Source organism: Trichoplax adhaerens, genomic scaffold (genome assembly GCF_000150275.1).
Source record: "Trichoplax adhaerens TRIADscaffold_10 genomic scaffold, whole genome shotgun sequence".
NCBI lineage: Eukaryota > Metazoa > Placozoa > Uniplacotomia > Trichoplacea > Trichoplacidae > Trichoplax > Trichoplax adhaerens.
Genome location: NW_002060952.1, coordinates 1,509,311 through 1,528,761, shown reverse-complemented (window position 1 = coordinate 1,528,761; position 19,451 = coordinate 1,509,311). Strand labels below are relative to the sequence as shown.

The following is a 19,451-nucleotide window of genomic DNA, read 5'->3' as shown; positions in this document are numbered from 1 at the left end:
CGTAGTGCATGACTTTGCCTATAATTCTATTCATATATACCATATATACGCATATATAGGCGTATGAATACATATCTATATATTTATATTTTTATATATATATAACGTATACGTATATAGTATTTTACTTAATAACTTCCTCCCCAACTCACAATAATGGGTAGGATTAGTTATATAGTATTTTCGAATCTCAGAGTAGATGTGTACAAATTCACATTATCATATCGAAATTCAATTAACAATGTTGTAATCCGAAAATCCTGCGGTATAAAATACTAACTATTGCTAAATGTCGACATTAGGGTAAACCACTGACTACAGTTAGAAGTCAAAATTTAATTGAAGTTTGCTAAAGATTACAATTTTTGCATGATACGGTTGTAGCTCTTTAAAATGGTAGTTTTTCATATAAATAAATAAGACTGAATATAATTCTATAAATAAATGGCGGATTAAATATGTCAATACTGATGTTAATATACTACTTTTAGACATCATCAAATAAGCCACGCGGAAGTGATCCCCCTTTGCCAAAGTTACTTGTTGAGCTCGTTCCTAATGAAGGCCATCGTTGTTGACTTTGAATATCGGCATCAGGATCATATTCAACAGCATTCAGTAATTCTACACGATCTAAACCTGTATCTGAATTCTTATATTTGGCGGAGGTAAATTTAGTACTGTGATAATTGGTTTTATCATTTTTCGGCGAATTTATTTGCCAATTAGAGTTGATATTGCCATTCCTGCCATTACCATTCCTACTACTTGTTCCATTCAACTTGGGTGATGAAAAGTTAAGGCCCTACAAGATCATTAGATATATTCATTTTATTATGGAAAGGCAGGAAGTACCTTTATCCCTATAATGCGAGAACTTTGAACAATTTATTACCTGTTTGTTTCTATTAATTTTGTGTTCTCGTTTCCTTCGTTCTGTAATATAAGTTTATAGTCATGAATCAAGCCCGGTAGTAATGCAATGAATAACAGTGTCACATTACCCATTCTCAGTAACTGTTTTCCTTCGTTCAAGAATTCAGTTGAAAGTGTATCGTCTTGAAAGAACTGCTGAAATCCCAAGAAATGTAGTACACGAGTACCAAGCTTCAAATACGTTGCCAAACAGAAAATTACCACAGTTATAGGGTAATAGATGTAAAATCCGCTGGCCAAAAATGATAATACTTTTAGATGGCCCATGATCTAAATAAAATTTAAAATTGGTGTATCAATACTAGATGAAGTAAGGAAATATACAGTATTATTATTATTCTTATATTACATCAAGATTTGTCTCTCTATGTAAAAGATATATCAACAAGGTACATTTAACTCTTGTAAATTATCATAATAATAACTATTATATCTTACAGCAGTAAACTGTGTTTCCGGTAACTTAGGGTCATTATCACCGGTCAATGCGCTATCCAAATGAATTAAGCCCAAAAAGTTCAGACAAAGCGGAGGAGTCAAGCGACAAAAGAGTCTGAATATATATTAATGAAATTAAATAAAATTTCAATAACATTAAGATATTCAGCATTGTAACAGCTAAGAAATTAGATATTCAATACTAATTTTTAAAATTATAGAATCAACTATTTGTAAAAATGTTGGCACTTACGTTCCGCTAAAGAGTAAACTCGTTTCATTAGTTAAGTGATGTGGAGCAATGTAATAGTAATTAAATAATCTTATTCTGAAGACGGTATAATAAGCACATAGACACATAAATCCAATCGTCAGCAAGCAAATAAGCTGAAATCAAGAACAAAGAAATGTCTTGTATTTAGTGTACGTATAGTCCATAATAGTTAAACCGACTAAAGGATTTAATAAGCAAGCATTAAATTATATAGTTTCGTTACAAGCATTACTTCAATATCGAAAAAATTGTACGTTCTCTGTGCCACATCAATGAGAAGAGCAAATATTGAAAGTGTAGGTTGAAGTGTGAAAAAAGTACATTCCGACCAAATAACAGCAATAGTTGTTATCACAAGGATCACAGATATAAGTTTTAATACCCACGGGAGCATTTTGACTTTCCAGTACCATTCTATATGGTATTAGTTTCATTATTACATGAATATCAGATAGGCAAAAATATCAATATTGCCAAGCATATGTGATAAATCATTGAGAATGCATTGAACTCACCACAAGTTAATCGAAAAGTCTTACAGCGACCTTGATAAGTAGCATCAAAAGACGATGCAAATTGTCTAAATTAATGTAATCAATTAAAAAAGTGGTAAAAATTAAGAAAGGTACATCATAAATCATGATGGATTCCTGTAACACCATTCTTTTTAATTTCAATAGCAAACTATTCTATCATCGTTAACTTGATTCAACTTAGTAACAAAAATACCTCGTAGTATTAGTTTCATTTTGGATGATATCTTCAAGCTCAAAACCTCTCTTGTAAAGATTCTGTAGCAACCTACGTATAGTATAACAAATCAATGGAGCAACTGTTCGTAATGGTAGAAAATACTTCAATTAGTTTATCGCAGGTAATGGAATTTGACTTACGCATTTGCTCGACTGACTTTCTGATTTGCCAAAATTAATCTAGAATGCAACTTAACAAGGCTTTTCATTGTCGGGATATCTTGTAACTCATTAGCGTTGCCTTTATCTTCTAGTTCCGTCCTTTGTGCGTCTACTTTTTGCCGTAGTTCTTCAGGACACTATAAGATATAGACCAAATGATATCGTTGTTGGATATAAGATATTGTCAGATCTCCCTATTCGCAAACTTGTCTACCTACCTTACTCAATATTGTCTTCATATTCTCATATAAAGGACTATATCGACGGATAAGGGAAGCTGCACCTGCTATATCCTAATCATAAACAAATTAATATCATTAAAGATGTTACCATATATTAATAATTGCACGTAAAACAACAGTATAATCTGAACAAAGCAACTGATACACGCAAGCATAGTTTCACGACGATAAATTATGAAAATAGCTGTTTCAATCCTATAATTTATGGATAATGTTTACATACACTAACGACTGTTTCCAATCCTTCCTGGGCTTCCTCTTTATCTGTAGTCATTTTAGCTATCTGAAATTGAATAACAGATAGTTTATAGCCACGCCTTGATGATTGCCAAATAGATCGAGGAACCTCCACTAATCCATAACCAAGGAGTAAAACTAGTAAGAAGAGACCCCACGTATTGGATGCAGTAATGCCGATTACTTTTAATTTTTCTCTGTGTAGATTGCAAGTTATTTGAATCATGTTAACAATTATCTTAGAATAACATCGATCACATCCTATCAATTGAATAGTGTATATGACATAACTCGTTTGAAAGTATTGCAAAATAAATAAATTATTTAAAAGATTGAACACCATGTTTACATATTTATTTATTCAATTATTTATACCCGGCATTATCAAAGCCCAGTCTTGCTAATACATAGATAACCAATGGAATAAAAATTAAGAGGAAAGTGCCATAATATATAGCATTAGTGTAGAGAGCAGCTTTAAATTTGCCACGAATAGTAAATTCTCCAGAATAGCAAAATGAGGCCATAAATGGTAGGATAATCCTGAAACATAGTTAAACACGTATTACAAGTTGCATTAGGTTAGAAAGGAAGATTTACAAGTTATCCGGGTTGCACAATACCTATAAATATTTTAAGGTATGCCCCTTCGATATATCGAAGGACTTTACTCGTATGTACTGTACGGTAACTGTAATGTGTACCTATCCCAATGAAGTATTTACCCAAAACAGCTTCAATTTATGATCGAAATCGATTGTGACCAATTATAATTATACGACAATGAATAGCTTCAAAATTTTTGACTGAAACAGTTTTTAGGTGAAGATTGGGGCAAAGGTTAAGCCGATTTCATCAAGATAGCGATGAATTAATTAAATATAATTATTAGTCTACGATATTAGTAAATCTGTCAGTAGTAATGAGTAATTCAAATATTAACTGGATAATTTTGAATTAAGATTTGCTATCCTATTTGCTTCTCGATCATCTACATGTAAAATTTACTATCTTGCTTGATTTTATCCTGGATTTGACTAAAACAGTAGATCAAAGTCATCTACTAGATGCACCAGCGGTAAAATTTAGTAGTCTATGACTGTACATTATCAAAATTAACAATTTACGCCAAGTGTTGCTAACGTCTTTTGGAATTAGAATTGGATGATCTTGGTCAAACTGGGAGCGGGAGATATCATGTCCTGTATATATTTACGCGTATACGTCTTTGGATAGTGTAGAATAGAGCATGGAATACTTAGTCAGTATAATTTCTTATTCCATTTATCTCCTCTCGTAATAACTTACTGATATCCATTATTTACTCTATCGATGAATGAAATTTAGATATTATATGACGGACCGACAAGCTTCTATTTTAAAGTTACTAAGACAAGAATACGGACAAATTAATTCATTGCATCATCTTAATATCTTCCATCATAAAAGAATAGATACAATTAACGATGCCACGTTCATATTTCATGTTGCAATATTTAATTAAGGTTTTGTCTAAGCTAAAAGAATGATAAATGGATGATAGTTATGGTGATTGTTATCAGTTGTTATCGAAATTGTTCGAGAATTGATTTCTGTTTTATCTACGAGAGAATACAGTATAACGATCGCTATCGGGTAGGGAGACAGAGCAATATTAAGATGGATTCAAATGGGACCCTAGTCAACACATCAAAACCAATCAACGAGTTAATTTGAATTTATGATGAAAGTGAGAGAAATGGAAAGGGAGAAGCTGTGAAAGTTTGTATCCTATGGCGTGATTAGAATGGCCGAGAAGTTAAAAGCTTGAAGATGAAATGAACTATTGATCACGGAGGATTGACTTGAATAGTGAAAAATCATCACTACCTATAGATGAATTAATATTGATGTAGCAGTAGGTTTACGATGAACAAAGGCAGTTTACTCTAGAAGGAAGGGTTTATAGCAAGGGATTAGAAATGCGTGGTCATAGAAATCCTGTCTACAACCCACGTGTCCATCTTTGGTAGTTTTATTTATGAAATACTTCTTACACTGTCAGCTAGCTATCAAACTAGTACAACGATCCAGTTCTTCAAATGGAATCGCAGGCAATTTATCGATTCCGTAATCAATCGATTGATGCGTTTATTTGTAATGATCATTATGATACGCAACTTTGGCTGTAACTGTAAATAAAGGATTATTTATTAACAGTAAGTATTGTATAATTATCATCGACGTCTCTACAGTAACAGAGGAAAAAATGGATCATTTTTATCTGGTGAAAAGGATATTAGTATATCTCTTACGATGTTTACGACAGTCTATCAACTGTACTACGAGCTAGTCGATTAGCCCGTTAATATGTATATCATACATAATTACGCTATTACGTTGATTGAAATTTTGACGAATCGAATATTGAATACTAATTATAATTAGGAGAAAGGAAGCGTTAGCTACAATCAATATTCCATCTCGATCTATCGCGATTGGAGGTTTGTGTTGAAACTATGTCCTATTCCGTCTTGAAATAGCGCAAACTGATACCATACATGATTGCACAGTAGTCTACAATGGTTATTGACTTTCTGATGGAAATGAGCATGAAATGAATAAATCAAGGGCTTTCCATATTGTTCAATAGACTGTAATTGTTCTTTCTCTCGGAACTGCAATCAATCAGGTTTAAAGGGAGATTGTACCTTCTTCTCTCAAGCAATCAAAGCAAACTATTTTTATCTACCGTCATTTAAGGTGGGGAAAAAAACTACTCTGTGATATTAGAATATCTTATTCTTGTTAATGATGACGATGATAAACAGAGAAGTTTTGTATTAGCATATTTACAGTTAACAAAAGAGTTGAAGTTGGCCATTTTTCTTTCAAGCGTATTTGCTATCTTAAACACTGTACAGTAAGACAGTGTATTATCTGTGGGTTACTTACCATGTTAATAGTTGAGAAGACCAATAGACTGCTAACCACATACCATGGAGAATATCCGGTGGTACATACATCCATGGTTTAATGCATGCATCGACTGTTGCATTATTGCATGAATTAAATCCTTTCTCGAATAAACATCGGCAGTAGTAAGTCTAAGAGAAGCAATCGGAAAAGAGAAATGTTTGGAAAAAGATAGACCCATGTTGTTACGGATAGTGGCAATGTCTATCCTTGCTTTCGATCACTATTGACTATTCTACAGCACTTCTCTATCATGGTAGACTAGGCTAACTACTAGAGTAATAGAAATCTAGTAATCTACCGTATTCGTCAACGATGATGATAGAACGGAAAAGACAGATGAAGTCAAACTGCGACGACTCCTACAACTACTTTAAGGATGGGATCGATCAACAGTAATTGTACATAAAGTAAAAGAAGATTGATCTATGTTATCCTACGATCAATTATCATTGATTCATTTGATTATGGAGTCTATGCTAAAGAATATTTGAATCCGTCGTCCGACTAGCCAGAAGAAGGAATCTTGTCTGCTTTCCAATAATGACGTATGCCATGTTGGCAAAGATAGTATGATGTCATCATTGGACGATGAAATAGAGTTTAATAGACCATCGTGTTGACAACAGCAATACACTACTAAGATTATTTCAAATGATCCATCGATCAAGCACTTACCGATGCCACATCTAATGGTAAGATGGTGATAATGATGAACGAGAAATACCAAGCAACAAACGTAATGACGCTAACAAGAGGATTATGCGTTTTCCAGTTGCCATAACGGTTATGAACAAAAGCTACAATTAAAAAGACGGATATTAAAGCGATAAAGAAGGGCGCTAACGAAGTCATGATGAATCAAGAACAGAGTTAATGCCGTCCTTCAAGGGTTAAGATATCACTGATCCAGTTCAAAAAGTCTTCAACGTCTTCTTCGGCCACTATAAGTTGAAAATGCAATCTCCAATGGCGAAGAAAAGCTGTTGGTGATTGGCCATATTGAGTCTATTGAGTATTTGTTATGATGGAACGATTTGAATCATGGAGAGTAGGCAGAGTCCATACTTCATGGTCTACAGTACCCTGTACTGTAAGTCTCAGTAGTACACAGTAGGCTATTTACAATGAAAAGGACTGAAAGTGATCAGACCAGACGTTTGTTGGTACTGTAATCCGTTTCCGTCCCTCTCTCTGTCTGTAGTCCTTGACTGCATCACCGTGATACAGTGAACTGGACGCTGCTCTGTCCTTCCGTCAAGTCTGTGTCCAAGTTGAGGCGTAAAAATCGGAGGGACTGTTCAAGCAGTGACTGTATTGGTCAAGTAGTCACTCTACAGTATACTGTATACTGTACATGTATTGAGTAAGATTATTTTCGATGTCTCTCTTTCCTTAACAAATTAAAGTTGTATTCCCTTGAAATTCCTGTATAATATTGATATATACCCATAAAAGGATATCTCCAAAGATAGATTATCGAGATAACATGAACGTACCAAGTCAATTGATAGTAAAAAAATCATTTTCATGGCGGACCGTTATTTTTGCAGAGGCAGCCATTTTACAGTATTTTTTGCGTACAGTACAGTAATGGTATTTTAGGTGCAGTACTGTACAGTACAGTACAGTACACTGTACTGGATGTTGACACCAACAATGTCACCAGTCTCTCTGATCGAAGGACAAGTTGTATTCCGTTGAAATTCCTGTATAATATTCATATATATCCGTAGAAGGATATCTCCAAAGATAGATTATCATGATAACATAAACGTACTATGTCAATAGATAGTAAAACATCGTTTTAATGGCGGACCGTTATTTTTGCAGAGGCAGCCATTTTACAGTATTTTTTGCGTACAGTACTGTACGGTGTACAGTACAGTACAGTACTGTACAGTACTGTACAGTGACACCAACAACGTCACCCGTCTCCGATCGAACGACAAATCTGTACTGTAGCAAAAAATTCGAAAAACGACCTTGGTGAACCACGTCATCGCGTCATTGACTCACAGCCGGCTTTAACATGGACATTGGACAACCGGACATGGACTATACTGTACTGTACTGTATATTGGAGACCCAGTATAACACAACTGTGACTCTACTACCTGCTACATCAGTACTACCGGATTGAGTAGTCAGTCAATCCCTGGTGGAAGTTAGCACACCAGTACAAAGTTGTCCTGTCAGCGCATCGGGCGACAGGCGTTTGACCTAGGTGTTGCAGTCAGTCCCATTCATACCGTCAATATTGACCTCTGTCAAGGGTCAGCCATGCACGCACTGGCTGCTGCCTGGGACACCATCGGTTCACGTATTGGTATGCTGGCCCATGGCTGTGTCCGGACAGACTACACGACAGACTCTCTACAAAAGTAGAGTGACACTCGACCAATCATGACACAAAGCTGGAGGTAGACACTCAACCCTTCCAACACGTACTGCGCATGTACATTTCACAATGAATAGTATGTCACGTACAAGAGAGACTGTTCAATTCAAGCGGTAGAATATAGGGTACAGTATGAGGCGAGTGGTCATGACTCAGATGTGATTCTTCTTTTATCCGAGAGGGTGGGTATAAAAATCAGACGGACGTGAGCAAACAAGGCTAGCAGCAAATCAAGCAATCAGTGAGCTTAGGAGGGAGTAAAATGGCCTCAAGTCAAGTCCAAATCGTACAAACACGAGCCTTTGAAGACCAAAAACCTGGTACATCAGGCTTGAGAAAGCCTGTTGATACATTCCAACAAAAAGGCTATGCTGAAAATTTTATCCAAGCTATTCATACGGCAGTTCCAGAATTGAGTGATGGCATGGCCGTGGTGGGTGGAGATGGCCGCTACTATATGACGGATGTTGTGCAAAAAATTATAGGCATTTCTGCAGCAAATGGGGTAAATACATCATAGCCATGATAATTACTGAATATTGAAAAGATTTAAACCTCTAGTAGGTTGAGTAGATTGAAATGGATGGCCTTACTCAATAACCTGATGAGCTAGTTCGTATTCCTTGCCTTGATCGTGCTACTACAGTAGTCCTATACTCTTATTATTATTATTATACACAGTACTGTACATACTGATAGCTGTGACACCAAGTTGCTGAAATGGAGTAATTTTGGATGTTCAATTTGCAATGAGTTGCAATTGATATGCTTCCATCATACTCAACAGTCTAGTACGGGTTGAACAGATTGAAATGGATGGCCATACTCAATAGCCTTACGAGCTAACTCGTATTCCTTGCCTTGATCGTGCTACTGTCTTATACTCGTGTCATTATTATACTGTAGTGGAGCTACATACTGATAGCTGTAACATCAAGTTGCTGAAATAGAGTAATTTGCATGTTCAATTTGCAATGACTTGCAATTGATATGCTCGCATCATACTGAATAGTGTAGTACGGGGATAGCTGTACCTCTTGATATCAGTCACAGTGTAAAGAAGAGCTGCTGTTAATTAGAAGCATCAAGAAATAATCACCACTGTACCTCCTGCTATTGCAATTCATATTCAGCATGATTGTGTAATAAATATGCATGATGCTGCTCCGACATCTCACTACTGCATATTGCACATTGAAATAGATAGATACTATGATTCATGTTGAATTGGTCCTAGTAAAGTACAATCTAAATCTCTATAGCTACACAAACACATACACATCTTGTACGCCTATGTATTGATCTCCAATACAGTAGGATAGATTGAGCAAAGTCATCGATATACTGTACACTACTAAATCATAGGCATTTGTAAAGGGAGATAATAGAGTGCTACCGTATATGGACAGCCGCCCATTCAGCCTAATCAATTGATAAGTAGAAGTAACGCCACAGCAACTGAAATAACGCGTTCATGCACTCAATAATACGAATACAATATTTCCGTGGTATCATGTCAACATACCTGTGTTATCCTTTTCTATGTATAGGTTAAGAAACTAATTGTGGGCAAAGATGGAATCTTCTCCACACCAGCAATTTCTGCAGTTGTTCGCAAGACTAAAGCAAATGGTAGGTTTCACATCAGCAGTGATTCTATCATAGTAGTGCCAAAGAAAGAGTAGATATACAATACTGTCAACATGAAACGCAAAAATTGTATAGCCGGTAGATTCCAATTATACTAAGGATTGAAATTATTTCAAGGTGCCTTCATCTTAACGGCCAGTCATAATCCTGGCGGACCTAAAGGAGACTTTGGCATCAAATTTAACTCCTCTAATGGAGGTACAGTAAGAATAATTATTGTTATTACGTCATATTCACAAAATCAATAAATAGAATAGAATTTATAAAAATCTCATTCAGATATTCATGCGGAAATATTGCCTTGGATGCAATCTATTCTGTCTACCTGTACATATGTGATTGAATCAAAACTCCTTATGGCATCATTTAGAATAAGATTTGTAATTGACTTTTCAAAATTAAAGGTCCGGCCGTAGAGGCAGTAACGGGACAGATCTACCAAATTTCCAAGCATATAACCGAATATAAAATTTGCCCAGATATAAAGGTAACATTCAATATCGCTTTATAATGTCAACAAAGACCGTAGGTTAGCATGAATAACTTTACAACACAGTTCTATATCAATAACGAATCTTCTTTAGTATCAATAAATTCTATCGGATTCAATCTATAGGTTGATATTTCTAAAGTTGGCTGTCATACCTTCGATGTTGATGGTAGACAATTCGAGGTCGAAGTTATTGATCCTGTTTCGGATTATGTTGACCTAATGAAAGAATTATTCGATTTTGAAAGTATTCGTAACCTACTGGCAGGATCGAAAACGAGATCACCATTGAAAATCATTATCAATTGTTTAAATGGAGGTATGAATTAATTTTCGATATTGTACAGGTTGTGAATGGATGATAATTTTCAAATGGAAATAAAATTAGCATTTTTTTATGGATCACGTTGACTATTACGTTGACAAAAGTTACTGGACCTTACGCTAAAAGGATTTTATGCGATGAGCTTGGTGCGCCTGAATCTTCAGTCGTTAACTGCATCCCATTAGAAGACTTTGGAGGTAAATTGTATTACAAAACAGCTTCTGCTTCCGTGTATGCTTTGCAATATTCATGAAAGACTGAAAACGTTCTTGTCGCTACTACAGGCAGGCATCCTGATCCTAATCTAACGTACGCATCTGATTTAGTTGATGTCATGAACAGCGGCGTACATGATTTTGGAGCCGCTTTCGACGGTGATGGGGTGGGCTATTTTTTGTATTAAGTTGCAAACGACCAATAGGCGTATGTACTAACAAGCCAAAAATATACTATTAATAAACTACACAGGATAGAAATATGATTTTAGGCAAGAATGGATTTTTTGTAACACCAAGCGACTCTGTTTCTGGTAAGATTGAAAATGATTTATCGGCACGTCGTCTTAAAACGTGACAAAGTTAGATGAGGGAATTACTTTTTTTTAATTTTAGTTATCGGAGATAACTATAAAGCTATTCCGTACTTTGTGAAATCAGGCATTAAGGGCTTCGCCCGCAGTATGCCTACTGGAAGAGCCCTCGATCGGTACAGTATAATCCTTAAAATGAATGATTTACAACATTGAATTTTATGCTTTTCGGATTACCCCAGCTATATCTTAAAGTTTTTGGCTTGCGCCTATAGTGTCGCTAAAGCTTTAAACGTTGAAATGTTTGAAGTCCCGACCGGGTGGAAATTTTTCGGGAACTTAATGGATGCAGGCCGGTTATCTTTATGCGGGGAAGAAAGTTTCGGCACAGGCTCAGATCATATTCGCGAAAAAGACGGCATCTGGGCTTGCTTAGCTTGGCTTGCTATCTTAGCTTATCGTAAGGCATCTGTTGAGGACGTTATTCGTGATCACTGGAAACGCTATGGACGTACATTCTTTCAAAGGTAAATTTATTTGCAAATATAGGCCACAAACAACAGTAGCAGTCGCTGTAGTAAAATGCCTGTCCTGTATGATGCTTGGAAAGACGCTGCTAAAAAATAAGTTACTTTCCTCGTAGGTACGACTACGAACAGGTTCCAGCAGAAGGAGCTAAGGAAATGATGTCCGTATTAGAGAGCTCATTGTCTTTAGCTACTAAGAGCAAGGAAATTTCAGCAGCTTCCGCATCATTTGTGTTAGAATACACTGATAATTTTAGCTATACTGATCCTATAGATGGCAGTGTTGCCAAAAATCAGGGTATTCGACTTCAGTTTACCAATGGAAGTAGGATTATCTTTCGACTAAGTGGAACTGGCAGCGTTGGAGCTACAGTACGCATTTACTTTGAGTGTTATGAAGACCAGCCTGAGAGATTCGATGATGACATAACATCGATAATGAAACCGCTAGTTGATCTCGCCTTGAAAGTGTCAGATTTACAGAAATATACCGGAAGGAATGAGCCAACAGTCATTACATAATTTTACCAAAGCAGAAATTTAATTTTGTTAAGGATAATTTCATTTTAATTATTATCTTGCTTGCAATGACTGCTGGCTAATTAATTCATTTCTCTCTTTGTATGTTGGCAAGTTTATTCGCTATAACAAAGTACAATTTATCATACTATAATTTTTAAATTGAAAATTGATAGATATTACTCATCGGATAGTTTGCTATGTATTCGTTACCCTTGCTAATTCGATCACATATAAAATTATTTAAAGTAATTTAATAGATGGTAATTGCTGCAGAGTGAGCCATAAAGCCTTCATTCCCTTAGTAATTTTTATTGATGTGGGTATTAGACAAATGCTTCGTGCCTAGTCAGTTTTCATATGTAATCTATAAGATTATATGAAATGAGGGAAGTAAGCGTAGAGTACAATGTTGGTACTTGTGATTGATTTATTTCATTACTTCATAGTAGTAAGCACCCTGAATCAATTGTTAATTAATCTGTAAGTTAAGGAAATTTAATTTCAGCATTAAAACAAGAAGTTCGAACGTATTAATCAGGGTATTGTCACTTTATTTATCATTTTGATAGCATATTATTGTGCTGCCTATATTCTTGATGTATGGTAGCATAGTTACTACTCAGCCTTGACATACCCGTTACAGCAATTACTAGTCTATTTAAAATTTCATCAACATGCATTAATATGATTAAACAATCTATCGATGAAAAGTAGACGGGTATAGTATACAGTACTGTACGTCTATTCTTTAGAAAGGTGTATTCCTACTGTCCAGATTGAAGTTTAGTAAAAGAAGGTTCCCTTCTTAGCAGAGTATGACATCGGAGGGCTTAAAATGCCTGAGTGCCACTTAAGTTTGATTAATACTAGTTGAAATCAAGACCTAGATTAAGATTCTGCGTGTGAGTATTAATTCATTCGCTAGAGATAGGATGACACAAAGTCTTGCCTTGAATATCATCGGCGGTAAAAAGTAAAACTTATTGATATCGGAAGTCTATTGATAACCAATCACATAGCCAGAAAGACATGGCATAGGGATGTACTGCACTGTGGTGTATGCTCACACCCCGTGCAATAAGGCATGGAATTATTAGTAAAATATACACGTATCAATATTTATTTACTTATACTCTGATAGATTTGTACTGTAGTTGGTTAATGTGCAAATCTGATGCTGAAAGCACTAAAAAGTAACATAATTATATAATCAATCTATTGATGGTTTTGATGGCAACGGCAAATCTGCTCTCTAGCTCTAGCCCATGCCTACAGTAAAGACAGCGTAAACACCTAGAGCTGTACTACTTTCCATATCGTTCTAATTTAGATATGTAAGTTATTGAAGCATTTTCTTCATCAAGCAAATCTAGGTAGAGCAGGTCCCATCATTAAGCAGCAATCAAGCAGCCGAGCCAGGACTTTCACTAGTCTCTAGCGATATCTCTCCTATCGTAAAGCGCCGACATTTTGACTTACCCGTTACTACCGCAAGCTACAATACCCTGCTTCGCTATAGCATTACTCAAACAATACCACACAAGGTAGTCAACTACTGGATGATGAATGTTGTATGGTGATCCTGTATCGTACGCTCAGTGCTCTTGCTCTCTCGCCCACTCTACGAGGTATTGTACTGTAGCGGAAACAGTACAAAGTATTGTGTGGAGATGACGGACACGTTGGCAAGGCCACCGATGGATCCATTGCAAGCCCTTGAAGAAAACGCTAGCTGAACGTTGGATAAATATGGAAGTTGGAGCAGAATTTCTATGGTTGTAGCTTGAGAGGCTTGCTCTAGCTGCTGGATGGGATCACCATAAAAAGAGAATGTTATCAGGATTGCAATGATTGTTGTGTTGAGCTGAGAGCCCGCTCATGATTGTCTAAAATCCATTCTAGCTGATCAAATCATGGCTGAAAAGTTACAAGTGATTATCAATAAATTGGAAGGATTACTCTATCCTGACGGCTTCGAGTGTGCACCCTTTAAGGTAGATATAATTATATATACTGTAGTAGCTTGCCTTGATACATAATTTATAGAATGTTTAACTACAGTACTTAACCATGTATTGAATCGTAAGCAATATCGGAAATATCATCATGGAATAGCAACTGTCTACTACATATTCATATACGTGTATAATAGCGATTGATAAGAATCAAAGCATTCTCAATCGATTATGATATCGTAATTGGCTTTATTAGTATTGATTGGGAGCTAAAAAATGATTCAATATTAAAATTATGCTGCTCTTAAAGTTTCACCGTTGGGTCATAGATAGTGCACAGATATCTTTCGGTTCATAGTAGCAATAGAGAAAAGATAGAATTGTATTGGATAATCTTACCAAAATTCGCCGTGCGAAACAGTAAGCGAAACTACAGAATGAAATGATACAGAAATGCTCATAACGACTCCATAGTTGACAAATTCATCATCTAATCTGATCGTTAATTATAGCTTCAGAATCTTAGAAAGCAGTATATAACTTTCATAGGATGCGTTGTCTTAATAGCTCATTTGTTCCAATAGATTTCCTGGTATAACGATCAAGTGGATGATCACTTTAAATTAAAGTGCAATCAAAATGCCTTGGCATTTATCATCATTAGTTTACCCCAAATGTTTGACAAGACCTTTAAGACTTTTATTATGAAGAAATACAACATTGACAATTTTCCACTTGAAGACAAAGCGGAATGGAATGAAGAAGAAAAGGAAGAATTCTCTTATAATCAGAACGTTTATGATCCATTAGATCAATGTATGCTTGACTATTTTCAAAAGATTCGAAATCATTTCCCAGATCATCAATTACACATTATACGAGACTTTGAAATGGATGCGTCACATCGGCCCAAAGTTCTAGTTCAAACTGCTGGTCATGTAGCAGGAGCTGTTCGTTACTACCAACGTTGCGATGTTCATGACGATCCATGGGATGAATCACAGCGTATCTATGGTACCTGTGTGCATCCAAAGTATGGTGGTTGGTTTGCATTACGAGGTGTAATCATATTTGAAGATGTCAACGCTAATAAATTGGCTCAAGTAGATCCACCAGATATGATTAAAACCGATCAAGATCGCATCAGGTTATTAAATCTTTATAATTTTCATTGGAGGGATTGGAGCTTTCGCGATGTTTTACCTGGTGTCGTGGCTCGTTATTCAGATGAGCAAAAAACTTTCTTTTCTACACCACCATCACAAAGGCCCCAAATACTACGAAAACTGTTTGATGAAACTTAAGTTTGTCTTAATTAAGATCTAGCAAAAAACCATGGCCCTAGACTTCCAGCCATATTACTAATTATATCATTATTTATTGTCTATGTCTCTTCGCACTAACAACATTCGCTTAATGTTCAAATATCAAAAAGTTTGATTATGACTTTAAATTTATGAGAAAGAAATGATATTCATGTCAATACTTATTTTTGCTCAATATATTATATACATTGCATTCGATTTTGATGTAGTTATGCTTAAATCGCTGCATTCGTGATAATATTTTGCTGTCTTATAAATTATCATTTGCTGTTTCACCAGTACAATGTTATCTCACAGAAATTTTACTCTACTGATTGATCTGATATTTCTAACCCTATCTTTATAATTGAGATTCTATAGAATACAACAGATGGATAGAATGTGTTATATTTGCTTTACGATATACAGATGTTAATACTTTCGTTTGTTCTATACGTTATAGAATATAATACTCAATCCATTTTACTGCTAAAGACAACTATCTAAACTATGAACTTCACAATCTTTAATATTACAATTTATTATTCACAAAATTATGTTTCTAATATCGAGGGGATCTCGTCAGGAGATTGATGAACACTTTTATGCGCTATTTCAAAAATTAAACTAAGTCGAAAGTAAAATATTTAATATTTAGTAAAATAAACTTAGTAATCGCTAAAAATACAAGTAATCCATACATTGCAGCAGCTAAGCTATCGACGACTATGTCTTAAACGTTGATAAGTTAGTAACTATTATTTATGATGCCTTAATTCATCAATAACGGCTGCAGTAGGTAATGAATTCAAATAACAGATAAGAGTTTTTGATACTAAAATATAAATAATTTTTCACTATTTTATGATATCGTACAATTAGGATACAGTATCACTAACTACATCATCAACCCATGCTATAGTCTGCAGCCTACAGTCCATTGCAATTAGCTATGAAGAATATTCCCCTCCAACATATCGAAATCGGACGTAATATATAACTCTTACAACCACAAATACTTCTCGATTGAACCTGTTCAATTTATACAAAGGACGACTAGTTATAGCATGCAACAGGGTGGCAACAGACTTAATATTTCAGATTGATATTAATCCAAAAATACGCACGTGAATTGTAATTATAAAATGCGGCAATAAAGAAAATTTGTATACAAAACAGAACTAGCTTATCCTATTATATCGTTGTAAAATTAATAACACAAGCATATGAAAATAGATATTAACAACGACTCCAGATTTTCTAAATCATAATAACGCATTCATCTCACACAGCTCTACTAGAACTCTACAATCATGATATAACATCGCCCTAACATGCACCCAGTGCAAAGTATTAAACATCTAATCATTAGAAATCCTTCCTGCCTGATTATATTAATAAATTCAAAAAATTTATCATTTCTTGAACATCTTCCTTACATTGAACATAATGCTACTATATTTTTAATTCAATTATGTTCAAAGTAATTGAAACTATTTTTTTAAAGTTAATCAAATTATCAAATTAGAAGGATTTATTATGTAGCTGTAAGATAAGATTGGGTATTATAATTGCAGATCTTACTCTTTCCCAGCATCTATACTAGAACAATAAATCTTTCTTTTAAAGACTTTGGTAAATTAAATATCATTTGAATAGCCAATGTTGGAGGAAGTAAATTAATAAAATGCAGATAAAACAATATTTTAATTAAGTGAGATCTTTCCACCCTATAGAGACTTATTGCTTCGATCGATACACAAGCTACGCTTTTTATTGCGCTTTTAGACAGAAAACAGTAACTAGGGCCAGGATCTACCTAGAAATAAAAAAGAGTACGAAATAACCTAAACCTTTATGGTAAGATGAATTTACATCATGAAAACTAAGGTAAACAATAATTTTATTATAAAAAGATACCTTGATTGTTCTGAATTTAACTGCTGTATAGCATCGAATCTATCCAATTCTTTTATAATATCTCTTTAGAAGCAAGAACACTAAATATTTCTGGTATATAATTAAAGTCCCCTCTTATATGTAAGAATCGACCATTCTTTTAATGCCCGATCGTATTTCGTCTTCGACACAATAGAGTGAGTATCACAATGTCTATTTATGATAGTTCAAATATTGTTAATGCTACTCATACATGTTAATCAGCTCTTTCCTTATATCGAACCCCTTAGAGAGACTTTCTATCCAGTATTTTAAAGCGTTTACGGTAATTTTTAGTTTATACTTACTTAAACTGTTACCTCTTTTAATATTATTTTGAATTCAGTCAATATCGTAAATATTCAGGGATTATTTTACTGTAATAGCTACAATTATAATCCCTATCTAACCGGAAGTAATTCGTTCTTTTTGCAAGCTTCAGAATTACACAAGTTAGCAATCTAAATACTACCCGAGGGAAAATAAATTAAATTGCGGTGCTTCTAGTCCAAAAAGTTGAAGAGATCTATGTTTATAGTATGATAAATTTCGCTTCAATAATTAATTTTAATGAAGCCATCACACCTAGTAAATTACATCAAAAATCACTAAATCACGTTTTATCCAAATTACGAAGCTAATACTAATAATTTCCATCCACTGTACTGTATATATGTAATCGTTGGAATAGAATACCGTTATTATTACTTATCCGAACGTATGCCTTAATTGATCATACTTTACACCACTTTAAAATGTAAAATCACTTCTAAGTGTATATCTATCTGATCTTTCTATCCGGCAGATTCATATAAAAGTCTTGCTATATATTGAAATTAGCGATGATGAAGTCGTTTATGTGACTTTTCAGGTCATGTTGCTACCTAAATAGTACATCAATTCCGAAACGTTTATAAATCGTATCTCATGATTGAAAAGAAATTTAATTATTCAATCTACATCCAAGCTAGCCGTAACTTTAAAGATAGAATCACTTTTAAATGAATATTATCGTGATTTTCGATTTGATGGACTCACATAAATGTATTATTTAATTAACTAATCCCTGGTTAGAAGCAACTAAATAGTAATATTACGTTATACTCTATGCCATATCATTTAATTCTACTTCGATATATCAGAAAAATAATACCGAAAGATTTATAAATTTTGTCTCATCATCTGTAAAATAATTTCAACTACTTATCTCAAGTTTAATTTATAAATGGCAAACGTATAAACACTTGCAAACACATTTTATTGTAATTTTTTTGTATAGTAAATTGGCGTAGCTCATATTTTCGTATTAAATGATATGATAAAGCTCTCAGCTCTACTTGTCCATATTTATATGTCAATTCTAACATGTTGATAAACTATATGGCATCATTCCATAAAGATTTAATTATTAGGCGTATACATAAATTATTACTAGTTAAAAAGCATTATACAACCGACACATGCAAAGGCCTTGCTTAGTTAATTAGAATTCGTTCACCTATTTCAGGTATAACATGATAAATATTTAATTCTATTTATCGATATTTCGTTAATCAATCCAAAAGTGTATGCAAATGCCTTGTTTGGTTAATTAGAATTCAATTACCTATTTTACGTATAGCATGATAACATCCAATTCTATATGTCAATATTTTGTAAATCAATCCAAAAGCGTTTATGAGCTATCTATCATGGTTCGATAAGGATTTCATTATTAAGTGTATACCTAAACTAATCCTAACATAGGTAATTACTTGTAAACGTATATTAAACTCATATCTCTATCCGATGGATTTATATAAAGGTTTTATTTA

The 19,451-nt window shown here is 34.4% G+C and overlaps 3 protein-coding genes across 3 annotated transcripts; 2 read left to right on the top strand and 1 right to left on the bottom strand.

Moving 5' to 3' along the window:
* Positions 1-891: 891 nt before the first annotated feature.
* On the bottom strand, positions 892-6,851 carry TRIADDRAFT_29321 (uncharacterized protein; the record flags this gene model as incomplete). The annotated part of the gene is made up of 12 exons (XM_002115257.1): positions 892-1,206; positions 1,375-1,489; positions 1,628-1,761; positions 1,881-2,062; positions 2,164-2,228; positions 2,378-2,449; positions 2,542-2,699; positions 2,781-2,855; positions 3,028-3,238; positions 3,417-3,584; positions 5,976-6,127; positions 6,675-6,851. 12 exons carry the CDS (start codon positions 6,849-6,851, stop codon positions 892-894), a joined length of 1,824 nt encoding a protein of 607 aa, XP_002115293.1.
* A 1,808-nt stretch (positions 6,852-8,659) lies between these two features.
* Positions 8,660-12,440, top strand: TRIADDRAFT_29275 (uncharacterized protein; the record flags this gene model as incomplete). The annotated part of the gene is made up of 11 exons (XM_002115384.1): positions 8,660-8,902; positions 9,948-10,029; positions 10,165-10,245; positions 10,452-10,534; positions 10,664-10,856; positions 10,967-11,066; positions 11,151-11,244; positions 11,331-11,391; positions 11,474-11,567; positions 11,667-11,918; positions 12,035-12,440. 11 exons carry the CDS (start codon positions 8,660-8,662, stop codon positions 12,438-12,440), a joined length of 1,689 nt encoding a protein of 562 aa, XP_002115420.1.
* Positions 12,441-14,353: 1,913 nt separating this feature from the next.
* TRIADDRAFT_29163 (uncharacterized protein) lies at positions 14,354-15,699 on the top strand (the record flags this gene model as incomplete). Its single annotated transcript, XM_002115383.1, has 2 exons — positions 14,354-14,434; positions 14,980-15,699. The coding sequence occupies 2 exons, from the start codon at positions 14,354-14,356 to the stop codon at positions 15,697-15,699; spliced, it is 801 nt and encodes a 266-aa protein (XP_002115419.1).
* Positions 15,700-19,451: the final 3,752 nt, after the last annotated feature.